Genomic DNA, 25,168 nt, shown 5'->3' with positions numbered 1-25,168 from the left:
GGCTCATTTTTCAGAGGCAGATATCTCAGAATTTAAATACAAACTACGTGCATCATCATTGACTAAATACGTTTGTTTTTTTTGTTTCGTACAACTTTGCATCCGATTTGCTTTACAAGCAATTAAACTAAACAGAGCACATGCATGAGTCTAATTCTTTCTACATGCAGCTGCACCAGAAACAAAAAGAGTAGCTGATTATTTGCCATTCATTGGATGGCAAGACAAAATGCTTCCAATGCAACTGTTGCTGCAGTTCTATGCATCCGAAGAGCAGAAGGTAGCACTGGAAGAATCGTGGCTTCACCAACCAGCTTAAAGAGACAGTCCACACCGAAGTGACTTTCCTTATAAACCAATGACAATAATATACTGTATGAAATCATGCACAGAACTTAAAAAGAAAAGCAATTTCTAAACTAGACTGTTTCTTTTAAAGTTCCAGCTTGTTGCATTAAAAAGGCATTTATTATTATGTCACAGCTCTTGCTTTGGAGTGAACTGCTGCTTTAAGAGATGGAGAAACTTGCAGGCCACTGCAACACCTGCACACAGTTTCAACCACCGGTTGTAAATTCAGTGAGGCTGACCATAAAAAGACGATGAAGAGGGTCAGAGAAAGAGAATTCAACAAAGGAGGCAGGTACACTTAAAAGGGTTAGTCCAACGAAAAGCATAAAAAGAAAGAAAGAAACAGGAAACAGGCAGGTAAGTTGGGAGAAACACTCCCCAGAGGTCAGTGAGACAGATTAAAGGGTAAGGGGTTAGCGTGAAAGGCCAAGATTTTGGCGTCGGGATTTGATCACTGTGGGCCCCGTGGACTGCAGTGACACTCAGAACTCCGTTTTAAAAGCCAACATGAAATAAAAAGCTATTAAATATGCCAGAAATGGGAAGTGAAGCACTCCGTATGTGTAATGCCTTTTAGGTTACTTTTTACAGCACATCGCAAGGTTTGTTTTTATTGTCAAACACGTCACTTTCTGTATAATCAGTGTGAACTACTGATGAGCTGAGCAGAGAGAAAAATGGTCTGGTTCTGTGTGACCTTTAATAAGTGCCATCACACCAACACGATGACTCAGGAAGGTCACATTAGGAGAGACGTTTCAGGAACGAGATGTATGTGTGTGCGCATTGAGGCTGACTTGTGAAAAATCATGCAAGAACTGCCAGTAGGTCAAGCTGGACAAACTAAAAATTCTGACTGAAAAGTCTACTTCACTGTCTCAATCAATATGTTCTGAATCTGCAGCCTCTGCCCGACCCTTAAAGTTCAAAAACGTTTTTTCTAAGTTTGTTTGTCATTTCATAGGTTGTACACTTAGGCCCCGTTTACACGATAGGAAGACGCAGATATTTTCCTGCGGTTTGGCCTCTCATTTACACCAAAACCCCGTTTTTAATCACAGAAAACGATTATTTCTAAAACCTCCGGCCAAAGTGGAGATGTCTGATAATGCCGGTTATGTGTTGCCGTTTCAACTGGGAGAAACGGCGTTTTAGGTTCTTAAACGTCACATTATGCGCCAGAAAATGCTTAACGTCATGCGAGCGCCTTATGTTTACAGTTTGTTTGGCTACTGATCAGGATTATCATGGATGATGTTAAAGTTCTACTAATTTTTACGTTTGTGGCCTTATTGCATTTGCCACCCCAAACCTGCTCGCACAGTTCAAAATAGAGGAGCACCACTCTTCCGTGGCCGCTCCTGCGTCCAGTATCCACTGATATTTCCCTCTTATTGCCTTCAGTTTTGTTGAAAACGGAGGGGGGGGGGAAATATTCGTTTCTCTAAATACCCGGCTATGAGTAAATGTGGCCTTAAAAACAGCCAGAACAGTTTTGCATTGTCAGTGAAGTCATTGTCAATGAATCTCACCCTGTTGAAGATTATTTCGGACTCCATATGAGGCAATGCAACCGCTGTGTCAGTTCTAAAAACGACAAGTTTAATTGACCGTTTTTTTCCCTTAAACCCAACACATTTGCTTTTTTTCCCCCTGATGTGACTTGAAGCTTCTGTGATGATCAGATATTATGAGGGCGGTTAGAGGGGATACAAAGTCAGAGCTGAGTGATTGATGATACAGGCTGGGTCTGTTGCCATGGTCTTTAGAAGTATAAATAACTCTTTAGAAAACTAGCTGGCGTCAAAGTCCCCCCCAGGACACCAGCCTTCTTGATGAAAAGGTTCAGGCTGAGTTCACTCTCAGCTCTCCCCCTATAATGTTTTTAATGAGTCTGAAAACAACTGCTCGACTTGATTCCATCATCATCAGTATCATCTCCATGTGCTTGCCAGCTAAATTAGCTGCCAACCTGACTTTTTCATCCAACCCAAACTGGTTCATCTAAATGTATGGAAAAGACGTCAAAAAAGGTCAAATCACAATAGAGGGCAGGAGAGGAGGAGATAATGAACCACAGAGCTCTAAAACGCAGAATCCTAAAGTACCTAATTCTGTGTGTTCATAAAAAATAGAAGGGTGGGTGTATTCCCCAGCCAGAAACAGCTCTAGTGCAACCTAACTGCAGGCATTTTTCTAAATAGCAGCAGGTCAACAGGTTCCTACCCCTGCCTTTTAGTCTTCTTATGCATTTACATAATGTAATGCAACCACCCACATCTGAGCAAATAACTCACTTGAAGCTTTTTTTTTTTTTTTTTTCCTGACCAAAACCGTGCCTAATAAAATATGATGGTACAGATCAACATGGCTCATGTGGTAAATGAGTATCTGCCTTTTTACTTCGAACATGGATTTACAGAAGGTTTAGATCTACTTCTATGATGACCCATATGCTCTTTATGTTTTGCATTGTGCAACGTTTTTTTTTTTTTTTTTTTTAGATAGCAACAGACATGATCTAACATTTGCTAATGGTACTGCAAATCTCAGATTGCCATGGCTGTAGGGAGTGCTCCGAGTTTCAAGACAGAAACTCTGGCAGTCTCAAGAGAATTCAACAGACTTTAAACACCTGTTAGGCTGCGATGGGGAACTGACAAGTTCTTTTTGGTTCTGATCTATTTGTCAACCATATTAGTTTGTTAACCATCACAGCTCTCTGGGGAAAGCCTGTCATACTCTGCTTTTCTTTTTTCTTTTTTAGAGAAGATATTGTGACACATTGTGACACATCTGAAACTCATTTTCATACGTAAAATAAGAAAACAAATAAATACAGAATTGTTTTGAGCTCGTTTTCTTTCATGGTGCTGATTTTGCTGAAACTGGCTCTTTCTCTGGAGTCATTTTTAATGTCATTAGTGACACCTGTGCTTTTCCTACAAATGGGAGTGAAATATCTGCCGTGAAGAAGGCCTACTGTTTGCATGCTGACAGTACTCTCTGGTTTGGTAGCCATACCATCTGCTGCAGCAATGTGACCAGTTTCTAAAGTTGTTTACGCATATAAACACTGAGAAATGACTACAGTGGGAGATTCTCTGTGTGAGATGCGCTCTCACAACTTCAAATACTAACAGAGGTTCCTGGGTACAGCACACATGTGGTTAGGACATGTTCCAAAGTATACCTGGAAGATCAAACTGCCTGAATATGCTGGGAATGGTAATGGACACTCCTTTCCTCATACTTAACGATGGATATGTTCATGTTGATATTAATATTACTATAGTAATTTAACATATTTGAGGACAACCATCATTATTCATCTTGGTCTCACTCATTTTCTGGACCTCTCTTTAGGGAACCAATACAGTAAACTTGGCAATAGGTCTGGAGTGAATGTTTTGTTTTTTGTTTCCACATTCATCCATTCAGGAAAATCCCCAGAAAATTTAAGGCCTGGAGAGCATTTGTAAAAATCTCTACTTGCTTTGTGGGCAAGTTCAGGATTAGTCTCAAGTCTCAGTGTGTGGTGAAAGTGGAACGCCAGCAGCATATGGACATCCATTAGTGTCAGCTCTTGATGCTTTCAGCCACAGCTGTGAATCATGACGTGTTTGAAAAGTGCTCACAAATGACTATATTATTAATACACGGTACCAGGCATTTAGGATGGTAATATACTTGATGCCTATGGAGATGCTTCATGTGTCAAACTGTAAAGCTCGAGTCATTATATGGTCAGTGTTGACAATTATATCAATTAAAATGCATATCCGTCTCCTCTGATGAGCAAAAGAGGACTTGTCAACAAAAGACGAGGCAGACATCTCTCAGATATGCCGTAGGCCACATGTTGAGTCAAGTTGTCCGTTACAGGTCAAATAAAAAAAAAGCAATTAAACCTAAAATGTGCAGAATCTGAATCAGTCTAGACTTTGTTACAATAATCTTAAAATATGTATTATAATCAGAGTTTTCTATAGGATAGCAGTCCTTAGTTATCGTTAACGTCAATCATGCTGCTTCTCCGTACACCACAAACTAATTTCTTTCTACTGTTAGATATGTGTCCTTTTCTGGTACTTTTGATGCCTGGCAGGCTCATAAATACAAAGTTGTGGTTTGTTATGTGTATTTACGTTTTTGACCTCTTCGGCATCAACATTTCTTTTGTGGATCCTCATTTGTTATTGTCAAACTTATTTCAGATCTTCCTTATGCTAATCATGTGCAGAGCAGTGCTTTTTAAAGTGCTTCTTTTAAATTGCACTTGCTATGTCTGCCTGCTCCACTTGATGTGATGAAAAAAATCTACAATTACTTGACTCATAACCTCATTTCTGCAAGTTCATTGTGACTAAAGCCCAAGTCTTAAACCTATAAGTCTGGTGCTATGGAGAATACATCAATTTAGCCTGATTATTTTTAGCCTTCGAGTTAACCCTTTGCTGGACAATTGGTATGCCTTGGGACAAAGACTAAACCAGAGGACAATTTACTTTATCACAGTGACCCATTTGGATTCTCATGTATCCATTTCCCTGCAGTGTTGTATAACTTTTGTTCAGGTATCTTTCTCTCTCTTGACTGCTTGTTCTATTTTTAGCTGTTATCTGTGCTCTGTTGTCTACCAGCCCACCTTGTGGCTGCTGTGAGATATGTGACACAGCTGCAGAGCCTCTACAGAAGGTACAGACGGAGAAGCAGATATCTGATGAGAAATGGACAGGAAGTTAGTGATTGGAGGCCCTCTTGGAACAGTGATGCTGTTACTTCCACACCAGCTCCTCTCACACCTTATCAACCTGGCCGTTCAGCACTTCTGATTGAAGCAGTAGCGTCACGGACTCTGGCTGAAATAGATTGTGCTGCTGTTTCTATTACATCCTACACCCTCCCCTTCCTGGTTGTCTGACTCTCTGGCTCTGAGCCCTGCTGGTTATTCATTTGTTATGGACTTTTCTCATTTAAGCCTGAGTAGCTCATCATTGCAGCCACAGAGTCTGTCTGTGAAAATGGAAGCTTGTTTCTCTTGCTGAAGATTTATGGACTTGTGACATGGTCTCTATGCATGCAGCAGCAAGAAGAGAACAAAACACTGCGTTGTGTTGCTTTGTCCTTGTTGGATCTAGTCCAAATGAAAAGTATCATGTTCCTAAAGCTGCAGGAATATGCCCAAGACTTCAGCAAAGCATAGATTCAGAAACTTTCTCTCTCCTGCTCTGAAGCTCTTGTCTCAATAATTTTATAGTTATTTTGTGTCACTTCCTAATGCAGACGCTAAGACCTCACAATCTTGTAATGTTTGTCAGTGTATCAAAGAATTTCTCCTCCATTGAGAGTTAAGCCATAAAGATCAATATGTGATTAAATATTCAAGAACTTTTATAGGTTGTGTCATTTATTGGGGCAACAGTTGATAAATAATACGCAGAACACTCCAACAGTCTTAAATAATACTGTATTGACAGGATATCTTTGTATAAGTTATCAATGCAAGAGGCCTTTTACAGCAGTCATCAATACACCACGTAGTGAGATGTAGTATTATCAATGTTTGGGATGCCGTATTATTAACATTCATTTTCTTTTGATGGTATATTTTTCGGTAACAATATTTTCCTAAACCTAACTAAGAAGTCCGTGTTCAAAACATCATAATGTAGAACCTAAACCTAATCAACTAGTTTCTATGCCATAATCTGACTGAACAGCAAGTGAAAAGAAAAAAAGTCTTAAAAAAAAAAAAAAAAAAAAAAAAAAAAAAAATCCTCAACTGGTTTCATACACAGGTGGAATGATGTCAAGTTCCCATCTGTGGGAATATTTTTATTTGCTTAGAGGTAAGCCATCCAGAGTGATACTGGAGTGTTTTCTGTTGGAGTTTTAATATTGATGTCACCGGCACTTTGGAGGATCAACACCAAAGGACAACTTGTCCCCATCTGCGAGATGCCAGGCTTTGACAACAAGGATAGAGAATGTTTTTCCTATGCTTTAAAGAGAAAATACTTTGATTGAAAGGGTCATGAAAACTTATTTAGTAACTATAATTATAAAACTAAAATTAAGCCCAATGACACTGGAAAATTTGATTGCTTTTTTGTTTCCTGGAAATTGTAAGGTTGTTGCTCTTGAGATAAATTAGATCCTTTAACGTTTCATTTTGAGGTCTGGAAAATTAAGATGGGTATTTCTAACCTTTCTGCTGTTTAATAGACAAACCAAGAAAGTAGCTGAATTTAAATGAGCTCAAAGTGAAAATAAGCACTAATAAAAATATTTTTATAAACATTTATTATATGTTTTATATATTATATTCATATATTAGAGTATGCATAGTGGAAGCAAGGAAGATTATTTGTTTTTTTGGAAAAACAAAGACCCGTACTGGCACAGTAAGAAAGGGTAGGGTTGAAGATGGCATGTGGACAAACTCTAATAATCTAACTGCAAAGGAAAAGTGTTTTACAAAACTGAGATGGAAATTTTTTATGCCAGCCGATAGATGCTACCAGGCCTATCATTAATTTATATTTAGTTTGCTGAAACGGTGAGGGAACATCTGTGTGTTGACGAATTAAATAAAAGATGAGGGAAGGGTACAGGGGAGAACTGTTGTTTAGACTCTTCTTCTTGATTTGAGGAGTTAATTAGAGCCAGTGCAGCCTGTGTTTACATCATCAAATGCGCTCAACTCGAGGCTGCTGTATTGGGCACATAAAGACGCATGTTGGAGCTTAAGGTAACAGCAACATCATTCTCTCGTACTTTTGGAGTTCCATGGACTCATGCAGCGCTACACAGGATTCATGTTCGTCTCTGAATGTCTATACTGTGGTCCTCCATCCCACCACCTGGGCTGCAAGTGGAGCTGCCTGGGAAATTAAGTGTCGCTTCATGTAACTCTGGAACTAATGAAGTATATGGGTGATAAAAGTTAATTAGCAATGTGTAACGCCATTCAGTCAGATTGAGAGTTAAGTGTTAGTGAGCTAATGAAAGTAATAGTTCACCTTGGAATAACATTTTCGCTTATTAGCATGCATACCACCAGGTGTATTTGAATGGTCAGCCCCCAGTAGGCGTAGACTTCTTTTACCATTTTTCAACCATTCTACATCGTCTTTCATCACAGATTGCAGAGTGGAAAATCTATTTTTAAAATCAAAATTCACAGAGAGACATTACCTATGCCATTGCTCTGTAAATGTGGTACACTGCGGGAATGCATGCTGAAAACTGGAAACTGTTTGTCCAGAATGAAAGAATGTGTGCTTTATTTTTAGTTAGCATGGTTAGAAGTGCATAGTGAGGCGATCGGGGCCCAGCAGTGCAATCCCCTGCAGGTCAGAGTTCAATTGGGACACATGTCCCTCCCCCTTACCCTCCATCTCCACACTGATTGGCTCTGAGTCAGGTGACCCTTGGTCCCCCACAGAGGGAGGGCGATCAGGACCTGTACCTCTTTCAGAGTCACCTGCCTCCTTTGGAAATTCCGCCCCATGATAGGTTGTGCTGGCGCTTGTGGGTGTGGTCTTTCCTGTGGTTGTAGCGAAGGGGGAGGAGGAGGAGGAGGGAGGGCAACAGAGTGAGTGATTAGTGAAATGTGAATCAGCCTGGAAAATCAACTTTAGAGAAATGTGGATGAGTCCTGAGTGGAGAGAAAACCTTCACCTGTTAACATAAATACCCTGAAATGATGAGGAACATGATAAACATACAGAGCAGAAGTTAAAAGAGGTCATATGCTTTGTTTCTCCTTACCTTCAGTGTGTTTTTGTACATATAAAAGGACTGCAGAGTTACATAGCCCACGCTGAAATGTGTTTTTTCCCCCCATAAAGGACAGTGCTGCATAACTACCTGAAATACCTTGTTTGTAGTCTTGGCTTTTCTTAAGTTTCGTAATAGCAACGTGATGGAATACATTTCGATAAAACATAATCCCTAAAACTAAGAATGATAAGCTGTCTTGCATATAACTGACCAACCAAGGTAGATGGGAACTTTTAGGAGGGGCGCCTTAAAAAGACAGGAGATAAAATGATGCGTTTCAGACAGAAGGTTATAAGAGGTGCTGCAGTAATGAACAATAAATTACTGTGTGTACATCTAAGCATGCAAAACTCCCCTGGCTGATACAGTTCTGAACATGAAAACAAGCAGAATAAAGGCTCCTTAATCAATAGACCAGTTCACTTCTCCACACACACAAATGATGATTTTAAGTTCTGTTGTGTACTTTACTTGCTGCTTAAACCCACAATTGACTTCTCCACAAACTGCTTTAGGGATTTCAATATTTGCATCCTTGCCTCTCTTCTTGGTGTGCAGTTGCATCCAAAAACAACCTGTGTGTTACGGTCTGTGATTCTAAACGGATATGACAGAGTTATCACAGAAAGCTAAGCAAATGCTGACAAATTTTATTTCAGAAGTGGCTACTAAATCTTCAAAAAAGGCTTTGTGCACTTTAACAAAATTGAATCATCAGGGTTTGAAGGAACGAGTGGCTTTCAGTCTCTGATGTTAGCGTTAAGTTACTAAATAATCTTTTAACCCTGCTTCTCCAGACTATTCGACTGAAACAGTCTCCTGCTCTCATTTATTATTATGGTACGAAACAATGACCACAATTAAAACTCTCCAGCATCTGCTCTGGGTGATATTACAGACAAGAGGACATAGATCCTGGTGGCTGGCGTTTTTCCAGTTTTTTTTTTCAGTTCTTTTGCACTGCTTCACCAGAGGTATTTCACAGCAAACATAACTCAATTTGGAATCACGACAAACATATGCCAGGAGACACGCTGGGCATTGACTGCCACAGGCCTCGTCTTATCAGACATATTTATTTTAATGACACACACCACATCTTGATTGCATGATAAGCCCTCTGTTGTCCTTAAATTATGGTGAGCAGCATGCTGCTATTGGCTTGTGCTCATGTGCTAATAAGCCAGCCATAATGTTAGCATTCTGCAGAGCTCACACTCTGGCTGGAGGAAAACTGTTTGTTCTCTTGCTCACTGTGAGCCAGTTGACAGTGTTCACTGTGAATGAGGTGTCCTGTCAGTTCACCATCTGCGCTGGGCAAATTAAAACTGTACACCGTAGGGTGTTTGGTTTTTGGCCCTCATACCCCGAACAATAGCTCCACGGCTTCCTCATTACTTTATTTGTAAAATTGCATATAGGATCATATTGTGCTCTCTCTAAAAGAGGACGGCGCTTGTTTCACACCATCTCTCGGCTTGCTGCGATTGTGTGGGTGACAGCTTTGTTCGACATATGGGGTGTTTTATTGTCTACAAAAGCTGATAATTGATCTTTAGTGGAGAGACTTAAAAAGCTTTTTGTGTGAATCAGTGAGAAAAAAAATTTACACACAAAATAAGAGGATCTGACTGCATGAAGAAACTTCAAACAGTGCTGTGAAGCATCAGGGTGGTGAGAACCCCGTAGGATTAAGCAGTAGGGTTGCTCATCAAGTCTTGCTACCAGCTGAGTGGTAATTCTTCCAGCAGGGCGGCTTGACAGACTACTGAGGGACTGTGGAGCTTTAAGCCAAAGCCTCTGGCAAACAAAGTGGCCTCAGTTCAGAGAATAAGACAGAAATATGTAAATGCTTTTGGTGAGCCATAATACATGATATCTTTCTGTATTATGGACTCGGTGCTGATAATAATCACCATCTTGGATCAGATGCAGGCATTAGCTCCTCTGTGTCCCACTTTGTCCGTTATGGATCTCTTTTTGAGCGGGTCTTAAAATCTCCTCAAAAAGTTAAGGCAAGTGTTCCAGCTTTGTGGATAAAAACTAATCAGACCGGCCATCAATCGCCAGACTAAAAAACAACAAGTTATGAATGCTGTATTGTCGGAGAATCCGGCGCCACCTCGTCAATCTTATCTGAAAGATTGCCAGCTTAGTGGCATTTTTACTTCTACTCCAGCCTTGCCAGGAGCTGCTCGGTGTGGCTGGCAGGGGAAGTAATGGGACGTGACAGGGATGATGATCTTTCTTGATACAGGGCATTAGGCATCTTGGCCAGCGGAGCTCCTGGTCCATCAGAGGAGCAATGCTACAGACAATGGCTTCAATGTTTAAACTGTCAAACTGGCTGAAAGGGAGAAGAAGCTCCAGCCATTTAGCCGCTTCAGTAAAAAAGTCTGTAACCTTCCATGTAGTTAAATGCAGATGCATTTACTTTGCTGTAATATAAAAGAAAATAATCTGATCCTCTCATAGCAAGTGATAACATTGAGGTGCAATCTCTATAGGGATATTCAAAGAACTACAATATTTTTAAATCATATTCCCTATTTGTCTAGATTTGTTATAACTATGTTTGAATAATATTTATTTTTTTAAATCATGAGAGATGTGCAAAGCAAACATTCAGAAAACAGACTAATTTTCAAAGACAGTTTGAACTCCTTTAAAGTTCTACTGTCAAAGAAGCAAGTCAGACCAACTGATATTTTGTTTAGAATCTTCATATGCGTGTATCCAAATGCCTCAATATGATTAAATTTAGTTCAAAGTCGTCATCCTGACAACGTCACATACAGTCTCTTTGTCAAGTCTCCTTGGCATCATAACTGAATGCAGATGGAAGCCTTGGATCAGTTTTTTTACTTGCCAGGAAAACATACCAAAGTGTTGTATCCATCATTGTCATTATCCAATATGATTGATTAGCATATGGTGATGAGGTACATTTTAAACCTGATACCTTCCTGAACCAAGGCCAGTACTTCTGAAGCCTGAACTGGGAAGTAAAGTGACGAAAATGGAAACTGAAAAAACAAAAGTGTGAAAAATAGCTGTCCCTAGCTGGCTTTAAAGTTGTTTGTTAGCAAGTATGTTAGATTGACGTCAGACAAGCTATTGGTGTCTGCCTGTGCATTACACAATAGGTGTGATGGTTGAAACCTGAACCAAAGTTTCAAAATACAACTCTCAAAGATGAGACAAAAATCAGACCAATAACCTTCATGAGTATCAGACATGCTCCAAATATTTAGTGCTCAGTGGGGAGCACCTGCTTCCACTAAATCAGTGGAAGCAGGTAAATGAAAATATTAAAATACATTTCCACTGACCATACGCCGAATCTAGTGCCGGGTTTTGCCTGCGAGTGGTTGCCAAGACATCTGGAAACGACAAATAAAACAATATAAGTGTGGGTTACTGTTGGCTGAATTTTGTTAAAAGACAAGAATTGTTTAATTTGTCATGTTTATGGTTCTTATTACATCGCAGAAACATGCAACATGGCTCAAAATACCATCTAACATAAAAAAAAGCCCATTCAGACAAGAGTGTGAGCTTAAGTGGACAAACTACTCAACAAGCTCCTTCAACATGAACTTAATTATACTTTTTACCTGAAATAAATGCAACATAACTCAATTTTGTTCTGGTTTAAACCATGATCAAACAAACATGCTGCTATCAAAATCCGATAATACTAAGAATACAAAAAGGTTTCCATCTCACCGTGACAAGTATCAGGATACTGATAGTAGCTGTTCTCCACGTCCTGTTCAAACCCGCCTCTGAAAACATAAAAGCACAAACGAAACAGTTGAAAATATGGTTGAATTTTAATCAACCCATTTCACTGACAGTCAATTTCAAGCAAAGCACTTCTTTCCAGAATTGGTTTTGCTCATAAGGACTGTTTGGAGCTGGAAAGTAAAGTGCATCGTTCCAGAATTTAATTTGTTTGGTCAAGGTCAGAGTGTCTGTTGTTGGGACCCTGTAGTGGTCAGACCTCAGGGAAAATCCACCCTTTGCTCTACCTAAAAGGTTCTATACTATCCATTTTGTACCCTACAGCAAAATCTAGGAGTTACTTTGTAATGAGAATTACTTTACCTCTGTGACTCCTCGCTTGTGCCCCAGTTTGTCATTTCTTACAAGCACTCGATCGGTTCACAGCACTTTCAGTCGCTGTGAAGCATTTCAGTGTATCAAGGCTACTGCTGGTGAAATTGGTACCTACGTTTTGCCTGCTTTGGAATACATGTCCCAGGGCACAACTGTGAAATTTCAGTGAAAAATAGTCTTGAGGGAAGGGTGTTATTGACACAAAAAGCCTGTAATTTACCAGGGATATATTGATAAAGATATTTCTGCTCTTCAAACCCTCAATGGGAATGAGATTTGATATAAATTGCCAAGCCATCTATGTGGTTAGCTTTCTTGGGGAAAATAATCTGCCAAAAAAGAACACATGAATGAGTTAAAGCATCTTTGTGTGGATTTCTTAAAAAAAAAAAAATAGGACTAGATGTAAAAACAAGATATTATTGATCTAAACTGTCCTGAAGAAAAACATTGTGAATGAAAGGGTGTTGAGCATTTTTACAGTAAGGTCTGTTTTTCTACATGTTATTCAGATTAAATCTCAATGACCAAGCCTGAAAATTGAGCCACAGTTTAGTAAAAGGAAGAATAAATGCTCAATCATGTCAAATAACTTCTTCAGAAATGATTTCATTGTAAAATTGTTGACCTTTCCAAGCTATGGGCTTGTGAGTCAAATCCTTTTAATTTCCCTTTTCAACTATATCAGACGATCCCTGATTTTCTGCTGTTCTGACTAAAACGAGCCTACGTTTGATACACTGGTCTCCCACTCAGAAATCAACTGCTCATCGAGACGCATCCGTTCGACTGTTAAGTAATGAGATCACATCAATATAAGGTGGAGTAGGAGCCTTCTAAGCGAACCCAGCTTCACACCGATGCCAACAATCCTCCCACACTTTGCAATGAACCAAATGAAATGGATACAGGCTCATAAAACGCACAAGCTCAAGAGTAATGATCAAGTCTCCACCTTGTACAAGCAAGCATGCACGCACAACAAACCAATTAGAAGTTTATATAACCTGAAAACAAAAATAAGCCTCTTTCAGATACCATGTAGAGACTTTCAGCTTACATCTAGAAATAGAGATATTTCACTAAAACGCACGTTTCAGCAAAATTCATTTCTAAATAGGAGCAAGAAAAACTCAATTTCCAATAACAGCAATAGCACTGATGAAGGAGAAAGAAAAAAACATCTCAAACAATAATAGCCTACATTTTTTCACTGCAACTTCAGGCAACAACTCTTCTGTCAGGTTCAGAGATGTGAGGAGTCTACCCCGCTCACACAAACATCTAGTACGCTAAATTAAACGCCCCTGTTAATCACCAACAACACTGACTGTCCTTTAGTAAGATCCTGACTTCCCCGAGGAGGGAAGCGAGCGTGGAGGGGATTATTAAATCAGAGAAAGTCAGGCTGAAAGCTCAGTGTTGTGTAAATCGTGCCAGGCAGAGAGAACAAACTTCAGAAAAAAAAAATCTTCACAGCTTGATAGAAGTTAATGTGATTTTCTTGTGATTTTGATCATAGTGAAGAGAGTTTCTTAAGTTTACTTTGTACACCTTGTTTTAAGCCTCCCAACCTATTTAGCTACTGTGTAATCTCCTTAGAAGCCTCTCAAAGCTAAAAGTCTAAAGGCTGTGAAAAGCAATCAATCCCTCTTAGATGTTTTTTCTTCAATAAAACGACTTTTAAAGGACTGAATAAAAAATGCAAAGAAAAGAAAAGAAATTGGAGCCCAGATTGGAGCAAATGACTTAAAACACAAGGCTGGCATTAATTCGTAAGCTATGTTACAAATGTTTCAGCTTATTTATTATAGTTAAACTTATTATAATTGTAAGTGTTTTCACCCACTACTGCTTTTTGGGATAATATTCAATTTAATTGACTTAGAGAAACATTTAATATTAAAGAAGTATTTAATTTGCATATAAAAATGTAATCACCATGGCCAACATTACATTTTTTAACAGATATACAACTTCCACTTTTTAACATTGTGTTATGGAATGTCAAAGACGTGCTTTGTGAACATCTACATTCAAGTTAAAGAAGAACTAGGTAGCCATTGTCATCCTGCCACGATAGTCCTGCAATAGACAACACGAGGAAAAAAAAGAAATAACAAAAGCAGGTGTTGGTGTGCATTTCTACTTCTTCTAATGCAGTCTGCAATAACACATAACGACTAACCACCAGAAAGAAACAGAAGAGTCTCCAACAAGCCAATCGCAGTTACAGCCTCCATGTAGGGAGAAACTTTGTAGGCAGAGCTGCAGCACAGCAGAGAGGGAGGGGGACGGAGCTGCAAGTTGTATTTTTTAGAAATTTTGGAGCCTTCAGCTCAGCATAAAATAGTTTGAATGATGAATTGAAACACATTTTCAACTAAAGCGATTAGCTTTTTCTTATCAGCAGACTGGCAACACCTTTCGACGATCGAACTCCTGTTATCACAGTGACGAAACGAGAGGGAATTTAAAATTCACACTGTGTAATTAAACAAAGCTTGTAAGCAGAACTGCAATAACTGGAAGAATGACAGGTTACCTTTACATTTGAAAAAGAAGAGCAAACTTTATCCTTTTTGGTGCTCATCCACAGAACTAAAACGCTGAACACAGGGACCATCAATCCATTTTGTTTATTCTTTTCATAAAAAGAACAAGAATTCTAACTGCTTTCATCCATAAACCTCTTCAGTCTAGGTTCGTGTCCTGTAGCTGACCCTGTTACACTCATTAGGTAACAGCGACACTGATGTCATCCTCTCAGTGTTAACAGCACTGCTCCAAGATGGCAAAAAAAACCCAAAGGAAACACAGCTTATCCACCCGCTAGGTTTTTTCTTTAAGAGATCATTATTTGTGTTCTACCTGATAATAGAGGAGGGTTGCACTCTGTTGCATTGTATTGATTTCATTCAGAAGTTCAGTGAAAATACACTGTTCGCTGACTGGGCTTTGTCTTATATAAACAGACCACATAGATGTATTCAGGTAAGGCGAATATCTGCTAAACAAATTCACACCTATACATCAGGACCTAAAGACAAGCCCAGATACAGATTCAAAACGATCAAATAATGTGGAGTCATCCAGAAAACATGCCATAAGGACTCAACTGAAGTCACAGTAGAGGTTTTTAAAGAGAAAACTTTGAAATGATGTCTTTTCAACACATACAATCTTTTATTCGTACTCTTATACAGTCATATTTTCACGTTCATATCACTGAAAACACAATAGGAAAGTGTATAAATCAATAGCTAAAATAGTTCTCAAGATACAAATTATTTTCTAGGCATTTCAAAAAACAACAATACATCTTACTGTTAAAAATCCATAGGTGCCAAAAACAGGGTATGGATGTCAGCAAGTAGTAAGAGATGGATAAAATGAAGCAGTTATCATGGGTTATACTGACCATAAGTACATTTTACAAATCCTTGCAGCCTCCTCTACACCGCTGGCCTACTTTTCCCTTCCAGGATCTGTCTTCAGCCTCTGGTCTGGGCTGTCTTTTGTTTTGGTGTTATGCTTTGGCGACGGTGATTTTGTCAAATGCATTATGGATGACACTACACTATACACCCAGAAACAGCATGAAGTCGAGCTGCCCGGCCACGCTATTTTTCAAAGTCAGAGACAAAGAGACAGAAAGATGGCTGTGAACTCTCTCTGCTCTTCTCCTCGTATCCTTTGGACTTGGCACAAATCAGTCATTAAAATTTATGCCACCTCTGGATGAGAAAGGAGCCTTGTTTAGAAAAAAAAAAAGGAAATAGATAGTCCAGAAAAGAGTGATGAGAGAGGAGGTTCCAGGAGGTGACTTTTGAGCTGCTTTATACAAAACTGTGATCCCATCACCATCCCTTTATCATCCCCTTTCCTTTTCTCCTCCTTTACCAGCGATTACTCACCTCCACTCAGTTATATAAATGCATTTTGTAAAGGAGGTCTAAAAACTAGCGTTATTCAAAAGTTGAACACTCGCAGTTACAGAATGTTTTCCTTGAATTTAAAAACCCAAATGCTCCATGCTCCCTTTATTCTCTTTCATTTACCCACTTTGGCTTTCTTCCTTTTCATACTGGCTCACTCCTTTGCGTTGTTCTGTCTCTTAGTTCCTTTTCCCCCTTGTGCCGTTTCCTTTCGCTCACACTTTTTCCTCTGGCAGGAACCCGATACTGTAGTTGACTTTGGACAGGATTTGTTTTGGCTGAACTCTCTCAGGTCTGGTCCACTTGTTTCCACTGCGGCTCTGTCCCGTACGCTAAACACCAACTCGTAAATCAAATGTCTGCGAGTAACTCCGTGGGCCTTGCCAGCGTGATGCCAAAAAGGCATTTCCTCTTCCCCATCACAATCCCATCTTACTCTACTTGTCAGAACCATCCAGTGACAGCTACTAACGTCTTAACCTGAACCAGGAACCACATTGGAGAATTGAAACTTCTATAATCCATAATAAACATAAAAAAACATATGAATGACTTGATAAACAAATCAAGTTATAAACTAAGAAATGTTACTAAAATGAGACAAAAAAGCTATTAATAATGTCAAAATGTGAAATAAATGTATATTTCTGCTTTAATTTTCAATTGTTTCAACTTTTGTTAACATCACATTTATTCATTTTTTCAAGTAATCTTTTATTTTTGTTTATTGAATTAATGGCATCATCTATTTGATTGTATATCTATTATTTTTACCTTGCATCTTTTTAGCATTTCCCTCTGTTGGACTCCCTGAACTTATTCATTTCTATATATTAAATAAGTATAATGACAGGTTAGCTTTACATTGAAAAATAATCAGACTTGTCGGCAGTGTTGAACTCACCGTCTCTGGCCAACTGGTAAGAAAGTGACCATAAATATATTTTCCAAATTTATATTTCATTATGGTTACAAACCATAAAACAACACAAACACTATGTCCTACAACCCATAGCAGCTGAAAACCAACCAATAATAATCTAACAACAAGACCCAGTATATCAGCCTCTTTCGATTACACAAACAGAGTGCACACAGAAACATGCATTTAAAAAAAAATCCCATTAGCCTTTTTCTGTGCGAGGGCAGGAAAAGTAATATGTGTGGGTGCCCAAGCAGAGGATATAATTCCAGGTCTGCCCATTTCCTGCCATCAAAATAATCTATTGGAAAGAAGTTGATCGTGGATGTGGTGCTATAACTTTCCAACTCTGTGTGACATTGGTAAATGCAGCATGATGTCAATCTACAAAAACTCTAAACAAAAGTTTAGAGCCAGTTTACATAGAGTTAAAGAAAAAAGATCCAGCGAGGTGATTTAGCAGCAGGTTGTACATCAACCACACAGAGACTCCCGGAGTCCTTGACTGTCAGCAGAAGAAAATAGTACCTTTAGCTGTTCTCCTCCACCACACCTTACTGCATCTATTTGCCCGACTGTTTATCCATTCATCTGTCCGTGCTACCACCCATCCATCTTCCTTCCACATTTTGCTCGACAGTGCAGTACACATGCAGCAGAACATCACTTTTGATTTTATGACACAGGCTTTAGGAGAAGGAGAGGAAGGATGTAAAAAATGTAGGCAGTGATCGACTGATTGCCAGTCCATTCAAGTCAGGCAGAAATTATACAGCATTTTTGCTCTACAGCAGAGTGTTGGTCTGTCGCTGTCCTTTCTGACTCGAATGAGACGATCGGTTTTAGGCGTCATCGCAGCACTCACTCTTTGTGCAATGACCCAAATGGTATTATTTGTCTAAACAGAGTGAGAAACTGAAAATAACTACTGTTCTTTTCCAATTTTTTCCTTTCATCTCCCCTTCTGTTACAGAAAATAATGATTTACTCTCTCTACATACAAATTACAAACACGTGTTGTTCCACCATTTACTGAAAATAAAGAAAATGAGCTCTGATGCAACACAACGCGTGAACTCTGGTCATCCTGTATTACTCCTTGTGTTGTTGAACATAGAGCCACACAAACATCCCCAGAGGAAATATCAACCGATAACCTCCTGTATCAATTGTACAGGCTGGATACAGATGTAGGATAGGCAGGTAATTACAGCTATTTAATCCATTAAGACCCAAGGTGCCCTTTACAACCTACTCTTAAACCCAAGAAGCATTTGAAGACAACCTCCTCAAATCTGAGAATCAGACTGAATCATTTATTTCTCAGCCTCCAAAAGAGATAGAAACCGGTTGAGAGATTTTAAAGCCTGTTCACAAGGAAGTATGTATAAATGATTTCCTTCCAATTGACAACCATGTGATTTTCCTTTCCCATCAGCTACATTACACAGATCGTATACATGGCAACCACTTGTGAATAAACAAAATGAATGCATGTCAAGTCAAATGGGACCTGCAAAATATTTTAGTGAATTTTGCAGATGAATCATTCATCATGTTGTTGTTCCCCACTTGTCCAATTCTAGGTTAGCTATTGATCATTAGGAGCATATCCTCACAGCAGCCACGAAGGCATCTGCATAGCACTGAACAACTCACTGGAGGAGTGAGAGAACATATGAAAATGATTGCTTCTACTTGGCAACACATTATTGACTTGGGTACAAATCTGCCCTCTGAAGCTTCAAATAACAGAACTAATAATGTCTTTATATAGCTGGGCCTACCCCTGTGCTTTCACACTGACCAACTACCACAGTGACTGCTCTCATCAAACATTAACACTTTGTCCAGAGGAAAATTAACAGCTGAAAGCTCCTGCTGTAGTGTTTGATTAGGAAGCAAAACTGCACACCTGATCCTCAGTGGTTTATTTTTAAAGTCAGTAAATCAGGTCCGGCTGAAAGTTACAACCGCAACATTAAGGGGCTGAAACTGAAAGTGTTACATGTTAAACACTTTGTGTATTTCTCCGTAAACGATTAGCCAGGAGTGCACTGCCAACAAAGATGTTGTTGACTTTTCCTCATAGTGTTAATTGACTGTTGATCTATCAAAGGAAAGTCTATGCCAGATTATTAATATAACTTCCCTGTTTAGTAGCCATAAATGCAAAATGTTCAGCTGAAAATATAAAGAAAAATTATTTAAAATACCCAAACAGGAGGAAAATAAAGTTAAATTTAATAATCTTTTAACTTTATCCCAAACACAAATTATACCTACACATTGTTCATATCCAAGTTCGACATCTTCACATAGCAATCAGTTTATCCTTCATAAATTCCCTTAATGCAGACTTAACATCTGGCTTCTATAATAACACCCCCCCAAAAGTTTAGCCTCCGAATTTAAGCAAGGGGGACAACCAAGCTGTCAATGTGCTATTCTAGACACTCAGACCTTTTTCTTTTGAAATATGGGCTGAAGAAAGAGTAGCTCAATATCATTACTGTCCCGAATTTCTTAATTTGAACACAAATGTAAACAATGTCAACACTCGAGCAGCTACAAGCTGCAGACCCCAGCAGATCTCACTGAAATATGCCTGACTATTTATAAATAAATACAAATGAATTGTGATTTATCTTTAGAGCCACAGAATTTCATACACTTCAGTGCACCATATTGGGAAAAATGACTTAGATATGTACTTAAAACTAATGCAGCTGTGACACAGAACTACTGACACAACCAATTTCAAAGTTAACTTTCACCTGATGATTGCTGTGCTGCTCTCTCACATTATAAACCAGGTGTAAACCAGGTGTCAGCCCCGACTCTGTGTGTGTGTGTGTGTGTGTGTGTGTGTGTGTGTGTGACTTACTTGAAACCAGGTGAGACGGTGACACAGCTGCCTGACTTGAGCCAAATGCAATAAGGGTCCCGTGAAGACAAACAGCTTCTGCATAACAGACAGTCAAACAGTAAATTAGTAATGGGAGAATAAAATGAGTAGAACAGGATGTGTGAAGAGAACTGAGCCCAGTGGATGTTAGCTGGGTAATGAGACACTACCCTGCCACCAGGCTGACCTAACAACACCCATCACTTTCCCAAACTCTGCCTTAACAAAGGCCAGATACGGTGCAGCCTGGTATACATGTTGGGACTGAAAATATAGTGGCCCATCAGGCAAAGACGGTGAAGACAAAAACATTTACTACAACATTTAATTGCTACATTTCTATGTCCTTCCACTGTGGTAAAAACAGTCTACACAAAACAAGTAATTATCATTTACCAAGAAGCACCAACTGATTAAACAGGAGCGGTATTACTGATACGGCAGCATGAATCATCCAATTTCACTTCAACTCTTCATGCAAAGCTGTTTGTATGAAATTAACTTGTTAAAAAATCTGATATTATACAAAGATATGTGATATTTGAACACGGTAAAGTTACTCTTTTACTGCTAGATGAGGCACGTAACTGTAATTGCAGTGAATCTGTTAATAGCAGATGTAATTAGCCATGTTTAATAGTGTTCAGTGAGATTTCCTGACATAGTTGCATTCTCCAAACTGCAAATAAATACACTAAGCATGCAACGAGACAGAAACTCAGTCATAATCAGATCATCTTTTATTAGACTTTTGACAAACCTAATGAAAAGAAAAAAACATGTTTAATATTCTTTAACTATTAAGGCTTTGATCCCCAATTTAAATCTAAAAAGTTTCTAACTTACATTTCTTTAAAAAATAGCTTATAAGGAGTGAGATTTAATGAAATTATTTTCTTTTTTAATCCAACTTTGTTAACATGGCACCAAATTATAACACTTCAAGACACTTGAGTAATCAAAAGGTCAAGGGCTTACGCCTCCCCCCGATTTCTCTTTTCCAAATAAGAAGCAAACAAAATAAATTAGAAAGAATGTGTTGGTGTGATATACTCAACCTAACAAGTACAAAGAAGGGTCACGTTCCTAATCGATCATCATCAATCAGGACATACAGTACAAAAAAAGGGATCAAATATATTCTATGCTGAAGATAAAGATGGGGCAAAAGAACTGCTTGAACAGGGAGATACTGTCCCTCAATTTAAATTTGAACCGGGATTTTATCTAGTTAGAAAATATGAATCATAGAAAAGGGGCTCATACTACCCAGATGGACTGCCTATGATATAGGTTTCATCCCAAATACTCCCAAACAGAGGTTAAAACAGTGGATTAGTACTGGTATAACAGTTGTATAAACTGTAATAAAAGAAAAGATTGTCATACGTTTTCAAGAGATGAAACAGAATTATATTATTGATCAACCAAAATCAGTAAGATATTTATAATTATGGAACATTTCTGAACAATAAAATCGACCTTGATCTAAAATAGTACTGTACTTTAATAATTCACTTCCATGAAGAACAATATTGTGCACAGAGAAGTGAGATATTTGTAGAAAATCTTGTTGGCAGCCAGTAAAAAAAGCAATTTCGAGGAAATGGTGCAAAGCAGAATCTCCAACCCAAGATGGATGGATGGAAATTGTCACAGACATATTCTAAATGAGTGCACCTTTAAACTTGAGGAACAGCAGTTCATTCGGTCCACCATGAGCTACAGAGAGCTACAGAGTCACACTGACCAGCCATGAATGACCTTATTTTGAGAGGCGAGCACACACTATCACCAGCCTCATGTCAGCAGATAGTTCAATCACCTGATCCTACTTACTGTGCTTTATGTCAGCTTCCAGATTCAGTGAATAACATGATGAATGGACTTGGAGATGTTTACTTCCTCCCCTTAAAGCAGTCAGCATTAACTACAATCAATAGTCATTAGTCACATTCCCAACAGTATTAAGTCCCAGCAGAATCACAACATTCAGTGCTTTTCTTCTGCTTTGAGACCAACGCGTCAATTTTGCTGATTAAACTCTTCCTGCTTGTGTCTGGTTCATTCAAGAGTTTTCATTCTTCCCCCTTGATTGTGTTGCATGAACCTCTTTTTTTCCCTTCCTACCATTGTAAAACTGCAAAAAAACACAGGGTAAACAATATTTTTTAAAGCTGCAAAGGTTGCTGTTTGCAAGACTGCGTTACTCACCCAGCAGCAGCAACATAATGAGCGTAAAGTTCACAATGACAAAAGAATGGCAACAAACAATCATTTTTACCCCCTTCCTTCGATGTCAAACCAAAACCTTCAAGGCAGCTGAGTTTAAACAAATTTTAATGAGGATCCTGTGACCTGTTTCTAATGTGATTTATGACAATTTGAACTGAATGTGGATGTGTGTGTGCTTTCCGCCCCAGTCTGTAAAAACTAGGGAGAAAACACACTGAGAGCATATTAGTGCTTCACTCTAGAGCAGAAGGAAATCAAGAAACTGTAGGAACTATTCTCCCCCCTGCTGCACCTGCAGCTGGCAACTGAATACACAGCAAATTAGGGCTGTGCACTTTAAAATATTGCAAGATCTATTCATCTTCTTCAGTGGTATCATGCCATATAAAAAATACTGTATTTTAACAAGATTACAAGATGCTTATTTGGAAAAAATATTGTAGATGGGGTTCTTTAGTAGGAATATCTCCTAAAAAGATAAATCAGGTTTATTAACTTGACCTTTCAATAATATAGAACTGGTTTCAATGCAACAAATGCTGAGCAAGCAGCCCTTAAGCACCTCTGACAGAGAGATCAGCGGAACCTCTAATTTAATCTTTTTTTTTATTCTATTCATTTATTTTTTAATAAATGGGACAATGCACAACATATGAATTATATCAGCAACTTTCTATCTGCTGCTCCAGGGAATAGCCAAGTGCACAGGTAGCAAAAGTCTAAAAACAACAAAATCAAACAGAAAATTACACAAAGAGCCCCAAACGTCAACCACACAAAAACTATACTATAACCTACTTTATCAACAATTCCAACATTAGTAAAAATCATCTCAGTGTAGCCTATCTCAACTTTGTAAACATGGACTTCCTTCAGCCATTTCTTTCAAACGGATCATAAAAAAAATACACATCCCAGCTGCCTTCACTGAAAAATAGATTTAATCAGGAGCGAGCCATTTGTTCTCCAATGCCTGTCTCTGGCAGCAGTTTTGTGGTGAGTAGTGCGCAGAACAATGTTAGAAGTGAGAGGCTCACGACATCCTGTTGGAAGCTGTTAAGATGAACCCTCTTTAATTAGTGACTTGTTGGTGGGAGATACTACAGATTGATGCATCACGAGACAATGAGAAATCCATCCCGTCCCTCTCATTGCTGGATGTTAGTTTGATCTATGGTTTACTGCTGCTTATATTAGATGAACAAACTGATCTGTTTGCAAAATTTTTGCAACCAAATTTGCACGTTTACCCTTTTCTCCTTTGTTTTTTTTGCCAAATTTTCTGCATCTAGGCAGAGTCTGCAGCAAACTCTTAGTTTCAGAATCAGAGGCATTTTTGGTACAGCAGTGGACAATAAAGTTGTCAATTTGCCCTTGTTAAACACTGCATGTCATTTTTAGATGATAATAATAATAAATAATAATAATCAATTACATTTGTAAAGCACTTTTCATTTCATACGGAATCTCAAAGTGCTATGCTGATGGTGGCAGACTACTGGATTGTAGCCACAGCTGCCCTGGGGCACACTGACGGAGGCGAGGCTGCCATGCACCGGCGCCATCGGCCCCTCCGACCACCACCAGCAGGTGGTCAACCTAACATGCATGATTTTTTGGACAGTGGGAGGAAGCCGGAGTACCCGGACAGAACCCACGCATACACGGGGAGAACATGCAAACTCCACACAGAAAGGCCCCAGCTGGGTGTTGAACCTGGAACCTTCTTGCTGTGAGGCAACAGTGCTAACCACCACACCACCGTGCAGATGACAGGTGCTCATGCACACATCCCAAAATCAATGATAAAACGATAAACTTTGCAGCTCTAAGGAAAATAATTAGACCATACTAAACTCTGAATTATACAAATATTCTTTGATTATTTTTACTATCATCATCATCATCAGAAAAATAACAACCCAACCATGGAACGAGTAACCAAAGATAAAAGCAGATCAGACTCATTAACAGCTTATAATAAAAGTACAAATAAGCCTTTCATCATGAGGAATGTGTCATTTTCTTAATAAACAACCAACTCAAACAAGTTAATATACTAATTAACAGGATGTCATTTCCTTCCTAAAAAGTGATTTTAGTGCAATGTCAGCCCATTCAATCACCCTCACGTCGATCCCCATGTGGACCTTGAGGCTCTACAACAAAGCCGAGTACTTCTGCCTCTCAAACACTCAACAGCTTGACATTCCTTTTCCACTTAAAGTCAACACAGGCAGAAAACTTTAGGATTTAGGAGCAAACGGCTCATAAATGCAAGAATCTCTGCAGTTATTGTAAATCAGTGGCGTAAATGGAGTTAGCTTTTGTACAGGACTGTCTAAAAGTGATTATTCATCTGCTGATAAGCAAACGTGTTTTCCATGATTTGATAATTAAAGTATGATTCAGTGTTTATCTGTATGGCAAAGGTAAAGCTAGAATAGAGCATGCGTGCATTTATTAAAACAAGTGTATGGTTTTGTAATGTCAACATAAACAGGTTGCGAAAAAAGTGGAATAAATGCCGGCATGTTTATGAAAAAAAGAAGATTTTTTTCTGTCTTTGAATTTCACAGTTCACAGATTGAGGACCTCTGGGTATCGAGAAGCTAAAATGACTCTCACCCCAACGTGTTACTGCCAATATGCCTCACTGAATACTGAAGCTCTGCTTTAATAAATTATTCATACACTAGCTATAAGGTATATATGCATATCTCATATTCTGCCTCTCTCTCCATCAGAGGCAGTCATTTACAGTTACATGACAGGAATGGAGTTCAGCCCTGAAGCCCCGAAACTGGAGATATAAATTGTGTCCGGCTGCAGTTTGACTAAATAAGTGAATGAAGTCATTTCTTATTTGAAGTTATAGTCACACATGCAGTTTTTGCACCACTT

General features: G+C 38.8%; 1 protein-coding gene across 5 annotated transcripts in view; it reads right to left on the bottom strand.

Annotated features, from left to right (window-relative positions):
• The window catches only part of sema6cb (semaphorin 6Cb), a 147,599-nt gene that overhangs the window by 9,797 nt on the left and 112,634 nt on the right, over positions 1 to 25,168 (bottom strand). For 3 of the 5 annotated variants that reach the window (XM_075466159.1, XM_075466160.1, XM_075466161.1), the window contains 4 exons: positions 20,009 to 20,086; positions 11,869 to 11,927; positions 11,472 to 11,522; positions 7,748 to 7,903 (listed from right to left, as the gene is read on the bottom strand). In XM_075466159.1, coding sequence (XP_075322274.1) covers positions 7,748 to 7,903; positions 11,472 to 11,522; positions 11,869 to 11,927; positions 20,009 to 20,086 — 344 coding nt within the window. The remainder of the gene's footprint in view (positions 1 to 7,747; positions 7,904 to 11,471; positions 11,523 to 11,868; positions 11,928 to 20,008; positions 20,087 to 25,168) is intronic. The other 2 variants (XM_075466162.1, XM_075466163.1) reach the window with 2 other exon arrangements.

This window comes from Odontesthes bonariensis, chromosome 5, assembly GCF_027942865.1.
Source record: "Odontesthes bonariensis isolate fOdoBon6 chromosome 5, fOdoBon6.hap1, whole genome shotgun sequence".
Lineage (NCBI taxonomy): Eukaryota > Metazoa > Chordata > Actinopteri > Atheriniformes > Atherinopsidae > Odontesthes > Odontesthes bonariensis.
Note: the sequence above shows the minus strand (reverse complement) of the source record. Positions and strands in the feature narration are given on the sequence as shown.